At 43.8% G+C, this 18,834-nt stretch overlaps 3 protein-coding genes across 4 annotated transcripts in view; 2 read left to right on the top strand and 1 right to left on the bottom strand.

Annotated features, from left to right (window-relative positions):
* Positions 1-3,732: 3,732 nt before the first annotated feature.
* Positions 3,733-9,320, top strand: LOC311028007 (E3 ubiquitin-protein ligase RING2-A-like). Of its 2 annotated transcripts, none has more exons than XM_084032257.1 (7): positions 3,733-4,016; positions 4,593-4,697; positions 4,780-4,940; positions 5,029-5,253; positions 5,502-5,825; positions 6,273-6,537; positions 6,655-9,320. In XM_084032257.1, the coding sequence occupies exons 2-7, from the start codon at positions 4,620-4,622 to the stop codon at positions 6,799-6,801; spliced, it is 1,200 nt and encodes a 399-aa protein (XP_083888383.1). In that variant the 5' UTR covers positions 3,733-4,016; positions 4,593-4,619; the 3' UTR covers positions 6,802-9,320. The 2 variants fall into 2 exon arrangements, with proteins under 2 accessions (XP_083888383.1, XP_083888384.1); XM_084032258.1 differs by having other exon boundaries at positions 5,029-5,244.
* A 140-nt stretch (positions 9,321-9,460) lies between these two features.
* Positions 9,461-12,079, bottom strand: rps18 (ribosomal protein S18). Its single transcript, XM_084032266.1, has 6 exons — positions 11,966-12,079; positions 10,862-10,960; positions 10,686-10,772; positions 10,376-10,477; positions 10,096-10,187; positions 9,461-9,583 (listed from the first exon to the last, which is right to left on the bottom strand). Exons 1-6 carry the CDS (start codon positions 11,966-11,968, stop codon positions 9,508-9,510), a joined length of 459 nt encoding a protein of 152 aa, XP_083888392.1. The 5' UTR covers positions 11,969-12,079; the 3' UTR covers positions 9,461-9,507.
* Positions 12,080-12,266: 187 nt separating this feature from the next.
* vps52 (VPS52 subunit of GARP complex) overlaps positions 12,267-18,834 on the top strand; it is an 11,000-nt gene continuing 4,432 nt past the window's right edge. The window contains exons 1-11 of the mRNA XM_084031948.1: positions 12,267-12,399; positions 13,203-13,284; positions 13,372-13,424; positions 13,579-13,654; positions 13,862-13,929; positions 14,390-14,565; positions 14,654-14,804; positions 14,943-15,043; positions 15,585-15,717; positions 15,819-15,876; positions 18,048-18,181. Coding sequence (XP_083888074.1) covers positions 12,304-12,399; positions 13,203-13,284; positions 13,372-13,424; positions 13,579-13,654; positions 13,862-13,929; positions 14,390-14,565; positions 14,654-14,804; positions 14,943-15,043; positions 15,585-15,717; positions 15,819-15,876; positions 18,048-18,181 — 1,128 coding nt within the window. The 5' untranslated portion in view covers positions 12,267-12,303. The remainder of the gene's footprint in view (positions 12,400-13,202; positions 13,285-13,371; positions 13,425-13,578; positions 13,655-13,861; positions 13,930-14,389; positions 14,566-14,653; positions 14,805-14,942; positions 15,044-15,584; positions 15,718-15,818; positions 15,877-18,047; positions 18,182-18,834) is intronic.

The raw sequence follows: 18,834 nt of genomic DNA on the forward strand, positions 1-18,834 counted from the left end.
TGCATCACTGGGCTGTGCTGAGGGGGAGAAGGCGTCTGCTGGTAGACCAGGGTTTACAGGGGTTCGGGGTTCAAATATTTTGAAAAGTGCATCTGAAGAGAGAAGAGAACGTATGTGAGACCAACATTTTAAAAAGTACAAGAAAAGTTATGACACACGTAGTTGAAATATATGGGGAAGCTAAGTTATGGAGTATTAACAGTAACTAGAGAAGGCAAGTTCTGAAGAACTTGCGGTTGTGAACGCTTCCTGTTGACAAGCTGAAGCCAAATGCGGATTGCTGTCTTTGAAAACTTTTAATATTATCCAGAATATATAAAAAAAAACTGTGGAATAAAGCAGGGTTTGTTAAAAAGCTAAGTGACCAATACAGTAATACTGCGACTGTGTGAAAAAGTATGAATGTTGTGACATGAAGTTGAATTCATGTGAGAAAGTCCTAATCTTTGTGCATGTTTCACGGTTTGAATGTTTGAGTTTCTATCATAAGTGTGAATGACAAGATGAGCCTTGAAAAAGTGTGAATATTGAGGATTCTTTTAAGATGACATATTCTGGTTGAATGGGAAAAAATTGTTGAAAAATGTTAAAATATCTCTGAAATTATGAATGATATCAATTAGAAAAATAGCCACGGTCGATTCCAAATTGAGATTAATATTCTGTGTTTGAATGGAGTGAATACGTTGAAAAATGTTGAAGGAGTTAAAGGCCAAACTTTCTGACCCGGAAGATGTAATAAGTAGAAAAATAAAGACTTTGTTTTGTTTATGCCTCCTGCATTCACAACCAATGATGAACACTTTAACACACTTATGTATAAACTACAGTATAAACTGTAACACAATAAACCATTGGCGTACAACCATTGCGTATACAAGGAGGGTGGAAAACGATTAGCATAGTAATTAACTATAACAAGCAGGGCAAACGGGATGTATATCAAAATGTCCGACGCAGCCAACAGGCCCTAACGTTACTAATGTCCCGGATGTATCTAAGGCGGGATAAACGCTATTTATAGATTAGCCAACACCGTTGCGCTAACGTCCCAAAAATAGCTAGCAAGTTACTATCAACGTAATAAACTATTAACGCCGTCACATTAACATTACTGTACCTCATTGTGCCCGTTTTTCCTCCCTTTTCTTCCTTCTTTAGGCGCCAGAGAGCTTTGCTCGTAGTTTTGACAGTTTTGATAGTAGTTTTGACGCTAAAGTATCACCATCTTTTCCCGAGTCAGCTACCACGCCCCTCCCCCTTCCCCCCAGAGAGTGGGTAAAGTGGTACGTGCCGGGAAGGGGGGGACCCAGAAAACAGGCCTCTCCATTAATTAATAGGCTTTGCTATGCAGTTATGTTGTTGCGGGCTAATGTAATATCAACGCAACAATTGTAATAATAGCTACTATTGGTAAGCAAAAGTAGTTTTGTGGACTAGCTTAGTTGTTTCCTAAAGCTATTTTTTTTTTCTTCTTCTTTTTGCCTAAACCTCTAAATAGGTTGTTTTGTTTCCTAAAACTAACAGAGATGTCTAGTTGCCAAAAGCTTACAGTTGTTTCGTTGACTAAAGCTAGATTCGTTGCTCAACCTAACTACAGTAAGTAGTTTTGTTACAGAAACCTTGGCTTTTTTATTTTTTATTTATTTTGTTGCCTTTATTTTCAGAATAACCTCACACCGATGAAAGGGTATACATAGAGTTTTAGAATTATAGCATCATAGTCTGTAGAAAGAATATACTTTAGAAAGATGAATTTCTGTAAACATCTTCCATCCATCCATTGTCTACCGCTTATCCTATATTCAGGGTCACGGGGGGGCTGGAGCCGATCCCAGCAATCATTGGGCGAAGGCAGGGTACACCCTGGACAGGTCGCCAGTCTATCGCAGGGCTTGTAAACATCTTTTTTTTTTGTATTTTTACAGCAACTGTATCCTCATTTTGCTGGGATAAATACAGAATAAATACATATTAATACAATTATTTGGGTAAAGTTCACATTTATGTTGTGAGATTACTGTGACCTTTAAAACCAGTCTTGGTTTATTCTACTGTATACTTTATGACAGAAACATGACTGAGCAGAAGCACACTCTGAATGAACCAATCTACAGTAATTAAAGTACATTCTTCAGACCTGCAGCGTATTTAATGGAGAGAGGAATTAGATATGGTATCACAGTATGCAGCTTTAATGTGTCTTAAAGTTAACATGACAGTAACACTTGTTCAACAGAAGCGCATGGAAGACAATGTGCCTTTAACTTGTTACTAACTTCTTCACTGGTTGTTGTGCAGTTCTAATACAGTACTAAAAAGATGGGCTAAACCCCCGTCTTTAAATCCTAGCGACGTCTGTTGAAGACCTCTGATTTATGCCCTTCGAGCCACCTCTGAAACTGCTCTGTCATTCTACACAAACAACACCAGCACATCTCTCCAGTGTGAAATGAGTGGAGATGAGCGCCGTGGGGGTATTCTGGCCCGACTCAGCCACATTCCTGTAGGGGCGGCACCACCGCGAGGTGTGGCGCAGGCGAGGAAATACCAATCAATTAGAACATTCCACATATCATTCCATGACGATGCAAAGTCATTGGTCATGACACTGCCACACTCCCTCATTGCTGTTCATTAAAACCGGAGCTATTGTTTCAAATGTTCCTTCTCTTTTGGAGCACAATGGAGGGCAGGAATCTTCATTTGTGAAACGCCTTTCACAGTTTAAAAAACACAATGTCACATTATAGAGTGACTCATGACTAAAAAAAAGTTGCAATTTAATTACAGAAGGTCATTTTTAAGTGGCTTAGTGAGCAGCAAATCAAGCATTGGTATTTAAATGAGTATGAACCTCTTTTACTCGAATAAAAGTAGCAATACCTCAATGTTAAAATCACAGGAGTAGAAAGGACATTGAACTGTTTTTCCGTTGTCATTTGACCAATGCAAAAGAAAAGTGCGACTGTTAGTTGTTTTTTTTACGGTGAAAGAGAATTAATAAGTGCAATGTGAGCAGTATAGACAAGTAAATAAATCATATATGACATATGTATGTAACATTATAAGAGCAGAATAAATATGCAGTATGAACAATGCAGAGAGATATGTACACTATGTACAGATATGTGCTGTGTATTAACTGGTCCGGGTGCGGAGAGACCTGTAACGCCTCCCGGAGGGGAGTGGGGGTGAACAGTCGGCTGGGGTGACGATGCTGTGTGCCTCACCCTGTGCGTATCTATACGTCTCAGGCTTTTATTGTGAAAGGTAAGAATGAAAGGAGCTATATAACGCTCCTGTTGTCAACGTGGAGGCAATAAGCGTTATTTAAAAAAAAATCATAAATAGATACAAAGGCACTAGGGCGGTCTGTTTCGTGATCTGGTCACATTAAATATATTTGATTTTCATGGATTTGTCTGATCACTCTGCTCACATTGTTCCTTCCTTCCTTCCTTCCTTCCTTCCTTCCTTCCTTCCATCCATCCATCCATCCATCCATCCATCCATCTATCTATCTATCTATCTATCTATCTATCTATCTATCTATCTATCTATCTATCTATCTATCTATCTATCTATCTATCTATCTATCTATCTATCTATCTATCTATCTATCTATCTAATTAGATTCAGTTGCCGCTAGGGGTCACTGCAGCAGAGAAAGGGGAGACGCGTCCCTGGCGGTGGGGAAGAGTCTGTTCCGGGAGAAGAAGAAGAAGAAGAAGAAGAAAGATGGCCACTGCTAACGTTAGCTAGCCGCGGTAGCTCGGGGAGGGAAATAATGCTGCTCTTCGTCTTTTGTGGCTTCTTTTGTCTTCGAGCGAGACCCAACCGTGACTAAACAGCAGTCCGCCGCCGGCGTCAGCAGGAGCCCCGCCGGAGCCCCGCCGGAGCCGTCGTTAGCACGGATATTTACGGGGCCTTTTCGGGGGAGCTGTGTGTGTGTTTGTTGCGGGGGAGGGGGGTCTCCTCGGGTCAGCTGGCCGTCAGTTACCGCTGAACGTCAGGTGAGTTTCTACTTGGATTTCCAGCGTTTTTTCTCCTGTTACTCTACTTCCAAGGAAGGAATGTGACGTCCTCGCTATGTAGGTGTAAATCCAACTTTGCAAACTTCTTTATTGACTGAAACCGAGTCCCCCCCCCCCCCCCCATATAGGAAGTTTGATGCTCAGTGTGTTTACGACAACGAAGATTGTTATTTGTTCTGTAATTTCACAGTACTTTAACTAAAGTACAAGTAGTAATACTGCAGTCAACGTATACTCAAAGTACACAGGTATTGGCACTACAGTGTACTTAAGTATAGTAGTAAATATAAAAGGAGAAATGATGCAGAATAATATTACAGGATTTTATTTGGTGATGTTTTATCTATCTATCTATCTATCTATCTATCTATCTATCTATCTATCTATCTATCTATATTATAGATAAGAAAGTAGTAGTAACATCTCATTTAATGTGATGAACAAGTGCAATAATAAGTAGACTGAATACTGAGGATTGGATTGATACAAATATGTAGTGTGTGTGTGTGCGTGTGCGTGTGCGTGTGTGTGTGCGTGTGTGTGTGTGTCTCCTAGGTCTGGTGAGGACTGTCCCCAGTCGTCATGGCGGCTCCAGTGAACATCCAGACTCCCAGTAAGTCCTGGGAGCTGAGCCTGTATGAGCTTCACAGGAGCCCTCAGGTAAAAAACAACAACACTGCTTTGTTAGTTTGTGTTTGTGCTCATTCTTTTCATCACACTTGACAAATTGTTTATTTGTTAGGAGGCGATCATGGATGGGACGGAGGTGGCGGTGTCTCCTCGCTCTCTGCACAGCGAGCTGATGTGTCCGATCTGTCTGGACATGCTGAAGAACACCATGACCACCAAAGAGTGTCTGCACCGCTTCTGCTCCGACTGCATCGTCACGGCGCTGCGATCGGGGTGAGTCACGGACCGCCGCGTGGACAAAATAAAGTCTTATCATTCATTATAATGCTGCTATAACTCTTAAACTGATCTACTCCCCCAGGAACAAAGAGTGTCCGACCTGCAGGAAGAAGCTGGTCTCCAGGCGTTCGCTGCGCCGAGACTCGAACTTCGACGCGCTGATCTCCAAGATCTACCCGAGTCGGGACGAGTACGAGGCCCACCAGCGCCGCGTCCTGGAACGGCTCAACAGGCTGCACAACAAGGAGGCGCTGAGCTCCAGCATCGAGGAGGGGCTCCGACAGCAGGCCCGCTACAGGTCTGAGAGGTGTGGGGGGGAGAGGGGAGACCACCGGGGGCAGCAGGCCCGCTACAGGTCTGAGAGGTGTGGGGGGGAGAGGGGAGACCACCGGGGGCAGCAGGCCTGCTACAGGTCTGAGAGGTTTGGGGGGGAGAGGGGAGACCACCGGGGGCAGCAGGCCCGCTACAGGTCTGAGAGGTGTGGGGGGGGCCATCAGTAATTAAAACATATCTGAGATCTGTTCCTGACTTGAACCTGAATCTTGTGTCCATCAGGAACCACCGGGTGAAGAAGCCGACCCAGGAGAGCGACAACACCACCTTCAGCGGCGGCGAAGACAACGGCGACGCTCGCTCCCACCTGTCTCACGACTCGGCGCCCTCGCACGCCCCCCTGCCCCCCGGCCAGACCCCCTCGGAGGCCGGGCCGAGTCGCAAGCGGCCGCGGGCATCCGACGACGGCTCGGGGGCCGAGGCGGACAGCGTCGGCAGCCTCACGCCGTCGCTGAGGCGCAACAAAGAGGGGCCGGCCTCGGAGATCGAGCTGGTGTTCAGACCGCACCCGGAGCTGGTCCAGGCCGAGGACTACAACCAGACCAGGTGAGACCGGAACACAGTCTCCCTCCAGGATTATAAAAACCATACTGTTGTAAATTAATCTAAAAAAATAATTAGCATGATGCCCGTCAGGTTGGACTTTAGGACATTTTTGTCAAAAGTAAAGAGAATAAACCTCATTAAATGCAGGTTGTCTTCAAGTCACTGTAAAAAGCTGTCTCCAAACATCATGTTGGTTGTTTAGAGGACAATAACATCTCATTTAATGTGATGAACAAGTGACATAATAAGTAGACTGAATACTGACCATTGGATTGGTACAAATATGGAGTTTACCACAGCTGGAAGGGGCTGGAAAAGCATGGAAATGCACCTTGAAAAGTGCTGAAATGTGACTTTGGAGAAGGTGTAGGAACCGGCATTTGTTTCCTTATATTTGCTCTGATATCTTTCTTGTATTCTCACAGTTGAACGTTCTTCCTTTTGCAGATACGTGAAGACGACGGCGAACGCCACGGTGGACCATCTGTCCAAATACCTCGCTCTGCGCATCGCCCTGGAGGACAGGCAAACCGGCGGCGGAGAGACTGAGAGCAGAGGAGGAGAGGGGGAGGAAGGAGGAGGAGGAGGAGGAGGAGGAGAGGACGTGGGAGAAACCGGAGGTGCGGCGGGTGGCGGAGAGGGTTCGAGTCTGAGGAACATCAGTGAGAAACAGTACACCATCTACATCATGACGAGGGGAGGCCAGTTCTCCGTGAGTCCTAATGATCCCCAGGAAACACTGATGGAATTAGTTCTCCACTTTGTACAGAAGAAACTCCCCCGTTTGTTTCCTTTTTATTCAGCTCTTCCCTCGTTTCTTCCCTTCCAGACGCTGAACGGCTCTCTGACTCTGGAGTTGGTCAACGAGAAGTACTGGAAGGTGAGGAAGCCTCTGGAGCTCTACTACGCTCCCACCAAGGACCAACAACCACAACAACAACAGCAGAAGTCTCCTCCGGCTCAGAAGGAGGGATGAGGCCGAGCCGCTCGTCGCTAGTCACGCTTCTTCTTTTTCCCGTGTTAAGACCTGAAACGTCCGGCCTGAAGGAGGATTTTAACCCAGCTGGTAGATCTTTGCTTAGTGCGCTTGCCAAACAACCAGCCTTCGTTTTGAAGATGACGTCCGTGAGCGGCTATCGGGGGGAGATGTGGGATTAATAATCTTCGCTGTTAATCTGAAGATGAAAAGCAGGATTTCTTTCCCGGATTTTCTTTTTTGTTGTTGTTGTTTTTTCTTCAAATTCTTAACTGCAACACATTTGAAAATACTTTGAATTCGTTTTTAGCACCGTTTTAGAAAAGATTGTGTTTCAGCAAATAGGATCGTTCCTCAAACTCAAATCCTGACGCCTAATACAACATTCAAATTGGCATCTTTTGAAGGTAAAATAACTGAATATGAGAACTTCAAATTCTACAAAGTTTTGACTTTCTACGTCAATGACATCGTGAGGTTGTACGTCTAAATTTAAACCTAGTCACGATATTTAAATAGTATCTACATTAATTGACTTTTTTGTAAGTTAACACTATGTTTTTTATTTATTTTATTTTGATGCAGTAATTAAAATCGTGTCCAGTCCAATCATTGTGTAAGTCCTCAACAAATCTTTTCTTTCTCCTGACAAATAGATTTCCGTGAATGTCTTGATCTAAACGTGACTAATAATCTAAACTCATCAGTTATTTGGTTTGAAATGTTTCGCCAACTCTACTTACGTCTTTAAACATGCCGTCTCCGTTAAAGTCGGCCGTTATACGAGATGAAAGCCACGAATCGGAAAGAATCCAAACGTTAATTTTCTGATTATTTCACGACGGTTCCGAAGCACAAATCGACACGTCCGCATCACTTCGCGGACCTGCGGGGGAAGGTGCCGAATGTTGAGTGGCTTCATCCTGCGGTGGCCTGCCTGCTCCCTCTCTCTGTGTAGGGCCTGTCCTACCCGGGGAATGAGAATGAGGCTGCTGATTGGCTGGAGGCTACACCTCGTCGGGGGGTCCAGGTGCTCGTTGCCGACGGCCCCAAATAAAAGAGGAACTACAGACATGTCTAGTAGGTCAGTGATGATTGTCGGATTATTTCTCCATAAGTCTGTATTTTGTTGTTCAGGAAATTGTTAAATATTAAAGCTGTAAAGACTTTAGGCATCTTAATATTTCTCCAGTAAGATCAGAGAAATAACAATCTAATCAGTCAGTGATTTTTACTTTTCTTTTCACGTATTTGTTCGGAGTTAAATAAATAAAATCTGTGTATTTTGAAATCCGATGAGACTTCGGACACGTCGGGTCACTGATTTCGCTTCTAAACTAAAGCTTCAGAAACGCAGCTTTTAAACGTGCACAAGCTTTAAAGACGAACCGGATTCCTGCAAAAACGCACCCGCCGATTTTTTTCTAAACATGCTTATCGTGTAAAAGGGCTGGTGCCTATCCCAGCATGCACTGGGGTGGGACAGGGTGTCGACACATTTTAGCAGCAATATTTCAGTTGGTGAGGAGGTGTTTCTTCAAAGCCTCGTTATAAGAAGAGAAGTATGTGCGAGGTCCCTTTGCTCGTTTTATTCTTTTTAAACGTGGAAGAGCTACAAAGATGTACAGGGACCTTTGAAGTTGTCTGTTATATTTTAATAAGATTCACAATTTAAGCTTTTTCCACCTTTTAACGATGTAGCTGTAACACCCACTTTACATTTCACATAAATCTCAACATTTCAAACTTTGCATCTTTTAAAAAAGCCATAATTCTCAGCTGGATTCAACCCGAGTTAATTTCTTTATGCACTTTATAGATTTCCTGCAACCGTTTAAGTTCAACCATACTTCTCTTGTATTTGTATGAGTAATGAAATATTTCCTTCCCTTTTGTTGTGTACTTCTACGTTCTGTCAGCGATGCAGCACAATAAACTTAAACTCTTTGATGTCAAAAATAAGATGTGGTTTTGAATGCAGAATTTTACACCGTTTAACGGCATCGATACAGAATATTCATTCATTTCTAGCTTTGATGTCCAAAGTCAAATTCAAGCACATTTCAAGGTGCATTTCCATGCTTTTCCAGCCCCTTCCAGCTGTGGTAAACTCCATCTTTGTACCAATCCTATGGTCAGTATTCAGTCTACTTATTATGTCACTTGTTCATCACATTAAATGAGATGTTATTGTCCTCTAAACAACCAACATGATGTTTGGAGACAGCTTTTTACAGAAGGACCACAAATGAAAGGAAAACTAATTCCACTAACAGATCCACAGAAATATAATCACCAACTATTTTCATCATCTGTTCATCATCAAAAGTCATTTTTCATAAAGAAATGTCACAAAATGCTGTTTTCAGTCCCTCAAATATGGAGATCTTCTTTTCTCTGTTCTATCATAGATGTCATCACATACAACACACATTTATACACCTTTAGTCTAAATCCAAGCACTTTCACACCTTGGAAACACCACACTAAAACTCAAGTGTTTTCAAGGATTTCCAGCACCCGTACCAGCCCTGTGTCCAGATTTTATGGATGATGTGTTTTTGTCAAAGATTAAAATCATAAGAGAAGCGCTTCAACAAAATGAAAATGACACAGAAGCCAAAACCTGGACCAGTTTGTTTAAAAAGAAACGGACAGATTTCCAACTTTTGAGCTTTTATTGAAACAAAACGGGAAGATGGGATTCTACTTCTTCTTGGACACACCGACGGTGCGACCGCGGCGGCCGGTGGTCTTGGTGTGCTGACCGCGCACACGCAGACTGGAAGGAAGAGACGACACAGTTAATATTTTAAAAAGAAACCGTTTCCACTGCATTTAGTTTTAAAAAGAGCAACTCGTGCTGCGTTTACACCGAACATCCAGACTACTTTAGCGTTTTAGGATTCCTGAAAAACTAAGACGTTTCTTTGTCTGGCTGAGCAGAAACACTGGTGGCTTCTTCATTGGGTCTCATCAGCCATGTGACACTTTTCCAGAAGAAAACAACTCAACTAGCAGGCGCATTAGAAGCGTTGCCCGGTGTACGTGAAAGGTCATGTGATGGGTTTTCAGGCGTGGTAGTAAAGGGCGGTGAAAATTACACGCTTCCCTGAACGAGTCTGTTTTAAAAGGTTGACATCACTTAAGATTTTTAAATCAGTTGCATTTTCAGAAACATTTTCCTCCAACTATATATATATATATATATATATATATAAATAAAACCAAACCCAACATATGATGCGTGGTTTAACAGTAAAAAGGGGACGCAGACTGGACCAGATCTCTTACCCCCAGAAGTGCCTGAGACCACGGTGAGCCCGGATCTTCTTCAGCCTCTCCAGATCTTCTCTCAGTTTGTTGTCCAGACCGTTAGCGAGGACCTGAAAGCGACAGCAGAGCGTTCTATCATCTCAACGCCACGTGAAGCATGCGGCGTCACCACATTCCTGATCCGTCGGATCTGAATCCTCTTTAAAAACCTGCGTCTCTGAATCAGCAGCTCAAGTAAAGGCTGTTTACTTCTACTCATATAACTTGACTTCTTACGTGTGATTCAACGCCAACCCACCTGGCTGTATTTGCCATCCTTAACATCCTTTTGCCTGTTGAGGAACCAGTCTGGGATTTTGTACTGGCGAGGGTTCTGCATGATGGTGACCACACGCTCAACCTGAAAAGACAAATCCAGCATTTCAACATTTTGTTAACAGAAATAAATTCATGCAGAAAGATGCTAAAAAAAGCCCCCATTTTCATCCCTACTGGCAATCGATGCAAAATAACAAAATCTACCATAAACAGGCCGAAGCTTTCAGCCTGGCAGCTTTAAACTGAAAAGGAAGTTCCGTTAGATGCCTCCACAGATCCCCCAGACTCACCTCATCATCGGTCAGCTCTCCGGCCCTCTTGTTGAGGTCGATGTCGGCTTTCCTCAGGACGACATGAGCGTAACGTCTGCCAACACCCTGAGACGAGAGAGACGGGGACGTCAAGGAGGGACGACAGGTACGAACAAAAAAGCACCGCACTTCCCCCCCCAGAGTGGAAACCTCACCTTGATGGCAGTGATGGCGAAGGCGATCTTCCTCCTGCCATCAATGTTCGTGTTGAGAACACGAAGAATGTGCTGGAACTTCTCAGGGATGACTAGAGACTGGAAACAAACAAGACATACACGTCAACCTGCTGTTGATTACCATCCGATCAATACTAGCAACAAGACATATGCAGGGCTCCTACACCTTTAACAAAGTCAAACTCAAGCATTTCCATGCTTTTCCAGCCCCTTCCAGCTGTGGTAAACTCCATATTTGTATCAATCCAATGGTCAGTATTCAGTCTACTTATTATGTCACTTGTTCATCACATTAAATGAGATGTTATTGTCCTCTAAACAACCAACATGATGTTACATAGAACACACATTTCAAGACCTTTATTCTAAATCCAAGACCTTTTCAAACCTTGAAAACACACTCAAACATGTATGCGTGTCTTTAGAAACTTACTTCAACCGCTGCAGCTTTAAAACCAGTATTCAGTCTTAAAAAGATTGTGTTTGTGCTTCTGCAGCTAACGTTATTTTGGCTCCAGTTAGCGCAGCTAATGGAGCTTTAGTTCCTCTTCTAAAACCTTCAGAACAACTCAGACCACCAGAGTCCACCAGGCGGACCCCGGACCTTCATCTGATCCGCGTTTAAAGCCTGTTCCACATGCACGTTATGTCTCATGCAGCCAAACATGCTAACACATTGCCATTGGATGCTACGAGGCTAGTTAGCTTCAACAGCTCGCCGCCTTCAACTAGCAGCGTTTTTGCAACGTCAACGCCGGTAAAGTTGACTCGTTCCGCCCGCCTTCCGTAGTAAATAACAACACTTGTGTAACGTTGTGAAGTATACGCCAATCACACAATAAAACACTCTACAACTCGCGCTAGTTAGCTGGAATCGGTCCGTTCACCTCAGCTCAAAGAGTTGCCAGTAAACCGCGTTAATTCGTCCATTTTCGAGACTAATATGTCAACAATTCAACATCGATCCGCTCACACAGACTGTACCAGATTTATTAAACGTCTAAACGCAATAAACGGATGAGTTTACAGCCAGATGATCGAAGATTTAAAATCTTGTCCCGGGTTGACAGAAATTGTTCTCACCATCTTGGAAGTTGGTTGCGTGCGAAGAGGAAGCGGCAAAGTTCTCGCGATACTTTCACGCTGTCCGCGAACGGAAGCCAGTCCGTCGTTTTCAATCTGTCCGACGAGAAAGTTACAACACCGGAGTAACAGGGAACAAAATCATGTTATAAATGCGTTAATGTTTTACACCAAATAAACACAAATTCATTTTGTTTTAGTTTATTTAGCTCACATCGTATTTATATATTCCCTTCTGTTCGTAAACTCAGGGCCGTCTTCGTTTTCGGTGACGACGAGGCGGAACTGTTCGTTTGTATTGTTTCTCTCTCTTTAACGTGAGACGTAAATTGGCCGTAATGGCGGAGGTAGCTGCTGCAGCCGTCGGGGCTGGTCCCGATGTAAACACAGCCGGGAACTCGACGGACATCGCCATGGCGTATCTACAAGACGAGGTGACGTTTCACGTCTTCTGCTTGAATCTTCAATTTGTAGTAAAATAATAATACAATATGCATCCGTTCTTGCGCTTCGTAGTCATTCCTTATCGCGTTAGCGCTCACCCGGGATTCATCATCACCAGCGACCTGTGACGTTACACTTAGCCGACTAGCTGCTAGTGAGACGGACTTAAAAAGCCATGACGTCTTAAAAAGCAATCATCTTTCCGGAGTGCGTATTTCGTGTGTTCTTGTTGCTAGAAGCTAATGTAGCCGTTAGCATCCCGTCCGAACACAGAGTTCCTTGAACGCATCACCGTGACAACAACGTAGCACGTCACCTGTGAGGAGAGCAGGTGTTTCAGTGTTTGATTCACGTGTATTAGTATTAATACACAGGACAATTCAGAGAGTTTTACAGAGCCTTGACATTTAAAATGATTAAAGTAAGAATTAAAGCAGTTAAAGTTACATTAAAATAATTAAAATAGAATTAAAAACTGGAAATGTTACAATAAAATAGAATAAAAACAGAAAAAGTTACATTATATAGAATAAAAGCTGTTACAGTTGCATTAAAATAGAATAAAAACAGTAAAAGTTACATTAAATAGAATAATTTTGTATTTGTATTGTCTTTATTTTTATCTATTTTATATTAAACGTCTGTAATAAAGTATTCATTTTTTCATTCAATAAAACCAGTAAAAGTTACATTAAAAATCATTAAATAGAATAAAAACAGTTACATTCAAATAGAAACAAAACAATAAAGTTAGGTGAGTTGTGATGGTTACGTCTGTGGTTGTTTTGTCTAGAACACCGACGGTGACATCACAGACCTGAACCTGGGAGAGCTGGACCTCACCACCGACGAGTTCATCCTGGACGAAGTGGACAGTAAGCGTGATTCTGCTTCTTAAACCTGCAGCAGGTTTCTGTCCGGATGTTTCCATGTGCCCTGAACGCCTCTCTTGTCTCCTGCAGTTCACATCCAGGCCAACCTGGAAGACGACCTGGTGAAGGAGGCGCTCCGGACGGTGAGACTCTGGTCATGTGACAAAGACAGTGGTGATGGTTGTTAGTTGTCATGGTGACGACATGTCGGCGGGGCCGTAGAGTGATGTCACAGCTCCAGAGGCGTGTGTATTATGGGATGTGTGACGGCGGCGTCTCTCTGCTGTGTGTGTTCAGGGCGTGGACCTCCGTCAGTATTCCAAACAGGTGGAGTCGGAGCTGCAGAGGATCGAACAGGCCTCCATCAAAGACTGTATCCTTCATCTGCTGCTTCACAAACTCTTTCTCCGTCTCCACTTGAACCTAAATGGTCCAGTGTATTTTTTATTACTTTTTATTTCTCTTAATTTTGTTTTTTACTGGGATAATCGTGATTATCACTTCAAAACGCTGTCCGGCTCACTGTCACGGCAGAGGAGTGAACGCGAGGTGAACATGTGTTTCTTAGTTTTCCTGTCAGACATCAAGGAGAGTCAGAACATCGCTCTGCTGCACAACCAGATCACTGCCTGCGACTCCATACTGGAGGTAAGACCTGCTCCCACAATGCACTGCATGATGAGGTCAGACTCTGAGTCAGGAGAACATCCAGGACGCCTGCGTTTTGTGGTTTTAGTGCTTGAATTTGACTTTGAATAAAGGTGTAGGAACCCTGTTATTCAGCTTCTCTTGCTCAGATAACGAACCAATCGGTGAAGGTTTAGACGATGATGTCACTCGCTGCCGACGGGACGATACAAGATTTTATCGCACACACAATCACAAAGAAAACCTCTCCCATTAAGTCGATCATGGTGAATTTCTATTAGCGACATCATATCCCACCTCCTTCCCCTTAGCCGCTCCCGTTGCCTAGCAACCAGCTGAGGTTGACAAGAGCCAGAGATGATATGACTGTTTATTCTATTCTATGATGGCGGATGTGATTCGTTATATAAAGTTCCGGCTGAGAGGGTCATTTTATTGCATCTTTATGCCGTCCTGCCAGCGCATGGAGGGCATGCTGAGCGGCTTCCAGAGCGACCTGTCCTCCATCAGCAGCGAGATCCAGACGCTGCAGCAGCAGTCGGTCAGCATGAACGTCCGGCTGAAGAACCGGCAGGCGGTGCGCAGCCACCTCAGCCAGCTGGTGGACGAGCTGGTGGTGCCCGGGGCCATGATCGCGTAAGTATGGGGGGGGGCGGACCCTGTTGTGGCGTCCAGGAGCGGGACGGCGGTGGTCTGACGGTGTCCCCCGTGTGTCCCGGTTCAGCACCATCCTGGACAGTCCGGTGACGGAGCAGGACTTCCTGGAGCAGCTGCACGAGCTCAACAACAAGATCAACTTCGCCAAAGAGCTGAGCTTCAGGGAGACGCTGGCCTGCTCCGACATCCAGGACATCGTGGACCGCCTCAAGCTGAAGGTGAGACACGCACACAGACGGGTCGTCTGGAGTCAGAGACATCAGTATTTCATAAATGTGCAGCACAAAGTTTCTGCAGATTGATTTTTCTATTTCCCTCGGCCTTCTATAACTGACTTATTATTATCCTCCTTTCAGGCCGTGTCAAAGATCCGAGAGTTCATCCTCCAGAAGGTTTACTCGTTCAGGAAGCCGATGACCAACTACCAGATCCCCCAGAACACCCTGCTGAAGTACCGGTGAGACCCCAACCCTCCTGTCTTCCTGTCAAATATATAAATCTACAGAACAGAAATCTGCACATTTAAATACAGTTTACACTGACCGAACGCCGTAGTGCAAAAGCAGGTAAAAGAACACACATTGTAGCTGATTTAAAGACAATGACAAAACATGAGGATATATCTCTGTCATAAAAGATCAAACTTCCCCCGTTGATTAGTGACATTAAAACCAAGTATTTCTTGTGTAACACCATTCCTGAAATGTTGGTTTAAATATGCAAATGAGGCGTGAGTTTCTGAGGAATCTACAGTCGCTGGCCAACAACGTAATTATAAATCATAAAGATGAATTTCTCCTAAGGGGAACACAGGCAGAGGCGGGGCTTAGCAACTCAACAACATGAGGCCTGTTTTCTTAATTTAAGTTCTTTGTTTGCGGAGCAAAACAAAAAGTCCTTAAAAGTCATTCCAAGTGTGTGTGAAACACGATCATACACTCATATTATAAAGAAGACAATCACCTTTAACGTTTTCTGCTTTGTTTCGCCCGCTGGAGGTTTTTCTACCAGTTCCTGTTGGCCAATGAGAGAACGGTTGCCAAGGAGATTCGAGACGAGTACGTGGACACGATGAGCAAGATCTACTACAGTTACTTCAAGTCCTACAGCGGCCGGCTGCTCAAAGTGCAGGTCAGTGTGGATTCACATCGTCCTTCTCTTCCTCCCTTACAGATAAATGTTTTTAAACATATTTTTACTTAAATTAATATATGGCGTCTCTGTCTCTGCAGTACGAGGAGGTGGCCGACAAAGACGACCTGATGGGAGTCGAAGACACGGCCAAGAAAGGTGTGTGTGTTAAAGTCATCTTAGTAGCTAACTAGCATTGGTAGCATGGTAGCGACCTGTCAATCAGCAGGTAAGCCCCGCCCCCTAAAGCATCCCCTGCTTTCTGGTCTGGTGGACTCTAAATGGACCATAATGTACTAAATGAACATCATGCTGGATTGAAGAAGACTTGAAACTAGAGATTGAGACCATAAACTCATGTTTACAATGTTTACTGAGATAATACATCAAGAGAGAAGTAGGACCATTTTCTCATAGACTTCTATACAACCAGAGAGGAGTCGCCCCCTGGTGGCCAGCAGAGAGAAGTAGGACCATTTTCTCATAGACTTCTATACAACCAGAGAGGAGGCGCCCCCTGGTGGCCAGCAGAGAGAAGTAGGACCATTTTCTCATAGACTTCTATACAACCAGAGAGGAGTCGCCCCCTGGTGGCCAGCAGAGAGAAGTAGGACCATTTTCTTATAGACTTCTATACAACCAGAGAGGAGTCGCCCCCTGGTGGCCAGCAGAGAGAAGTAGGACCATTTTCTCATAGACTTCTATACAACCAGAGAGGAGTCGCCCCCTGGTGGCCAGCAGAGAGAAGTAGGACCATTTTCTCATAGACTTCTATACAACCAGAGAGGTCTCCCCCCCTGGTGGCCAGCAGAGAGAAGTAGGACCATTTTCTCATAGACTTCTATACAACCAGAGAGGAGTCGCCCCCTGGTGGCCAGCAGAGAGAAGTAGGACCATTTTCTCATAGACTTCTATACAACCAGAGAGGAGTCGCCCCCTGGTGGCCAGCAGAGAGAAGTAGGACCATTTTCTCATAGACTTCTATACAACCAGAGAGGAGTCGCCCCCTGGTGGCCAGCAGAGAGAAGTAGGACCATTTTCTCATAGACTTCTATACAACCAGAGAGGAGTCGCCCCCTGGTGGCCAGCAGAGAGAAGTAGGACCATTTTCTCATAGACTTCTATACAACCAGAGAGGAGTCGCCCCCTGGTGGCCAGCAGAGAGAAGTAGGACCATTTTCTTATAGACTTCTATACAACCAGAGAGGAGTCGCCCCCTGGTGGCCAGCAGAGAGAAGTAGGACCATTTTCTCATAGACTTCTATAGAGAGGATGGCGGTGCTTTATTTTATAAAAAACGTTTGGAACGTCTGGAGCCGATCCTGTGATGTAACTCACTGGACGGATGTGGCTCGTCTCCAGGCGACACCGACCAGCAGAACTGGCAGAGAACTAAGTGTAGGTGAAGTAACTGTGGGAAGTGAACGCCCCGGGGGTTTCCCACAGTCGTGGTCCGGTTCAGGTGGACGGGCGTGCCTCCGCCGCAACATACCGAACAGACAGATCAGGAAGCTGCCCTTTACCGTCGCCTCAGGGCGTCTGTTGACTCACCGACGCCCGCCAGCACAGACGCTTGAATTTTAATGTGGTGTTTCCAAGGTTTGAAAAGTGCTTGAAATGTGTGTTCTATGTGATGTTCTATAAAAAATGACTTTTGATGCATGATGAGGTTTTGGATTCATACAAATATGTAGTTTACCACAGCTGGAAGGTGCTGGAAAAGCATGGAAATGCACCTTGAAATGCTTGGAAAGTGCTTGAATTTGACTTTTGGAATAAGTGTAGGACCCCTGTGTTAAGTGAGAAAAAAAGAGCGCAAGTAGAAGATTGTTGTTGTGACAGGAAATGAAAGGTGGAAGACGTTTGTAAGAAAGAAAGTCTTTTAAAATCACTTCTTAAATATACAAGTGAGGTGAAAATATTAACGATAGTTTTTTTTATCGCAATCTGCGCTAAAATTCAACACTGACCGATCTGAAAAAACAACTCAGCTCCATCTAGTGGGCTGAAGAAGCAATTGCTACCAAAAGGTTTAATTTGTTTTCTGTGATATTTCTTGCTTATATAATTAAAAAAAACTATCCGTTAAGATATTGCCATGCAAAAATATTTTGAGACTCCGCCTTATCGGTTTCTTTTCCCTCCGACCGCTCATGTCTAAGTAACGGCCTTTAGCCTTTTTTTAAGATGCATAAAAAACAAAAGGGGTATTTCCCGATTTATTTAACATCGTGGAAGAAAAACGTTCAAATCTATCAGGCGTCGAACCAGAACCACTTTTTTTTTTAAAGTGCTGACTCATGGTTGAGCGTGTGCTCCTTGTCTTCCAGGTTTCTTCTCCAAGCCGTCTCTGAAGAGCAGGAACACCATCTTCACCGTGGGCCAGCGGGGGGCGATCCTGAGTCCCGCGGAGCTGGAGGGTCCGATCCTGGTCCCGCACACGGCCCAGAGGGGGGACAGCAGGGTGAGGGATTTAAATTCAAATCCATCGCATGTGATTGGACGGCTGGAAAGTCACGTGACCCTCCACACACACACACACACGTGTGTTAGATCACGTAAGAACAAAACCAGATCAAGTTCAGAAGAGTCATTAGAGTTTATAAATAACTTCACAGCTGTCAGCGACGTTAACTGAAGATGAATGGTTACATAATAACAGTCATAACTATCAGATTTATATGATAGTTTCCTCCATATTCACACAATTTAATAAAAAAAGATAAACTTATTGAGATATTTTAGTATCGAGACTATAAATTCATTCAGAATTTAAACTAAATAACAAAAAATATCATATAATAAGTAGATATATGGAGCTAGAACAGTCTCATAATTCATAAATGCACACAGAAATTCATAAATGCACAAAAAAGATTTACAAATGTATTTGGGGATTTGTATATACATGTGACTCAAAACACAAATACATTTTCAATGCACACACAAATATGTTTCATTTCATATGTAAGTAAAAAATATTCACATATAAAAAACAAGATTCATAAACATATTTCCAATGCACACACAAATCTAAAAAAAAATCACAAATACATGAATGTTAAAGTATTTGCAATCTTCATCAAATACGCATTTGGGGCTTGTTACATTCATATA

The sequence above is a fragment of the Eutrigla gurnardus genome (assembly GCF_963514095.1).
Source record: "Eutrigla gurnardus genome assembly, chromosome: 17".
NCBI lineage: Eukaryota > Metazoa > Chordata > Actinopteri > Perciformes > Triglidae > Eutrigla > Eutrigla gurnardus.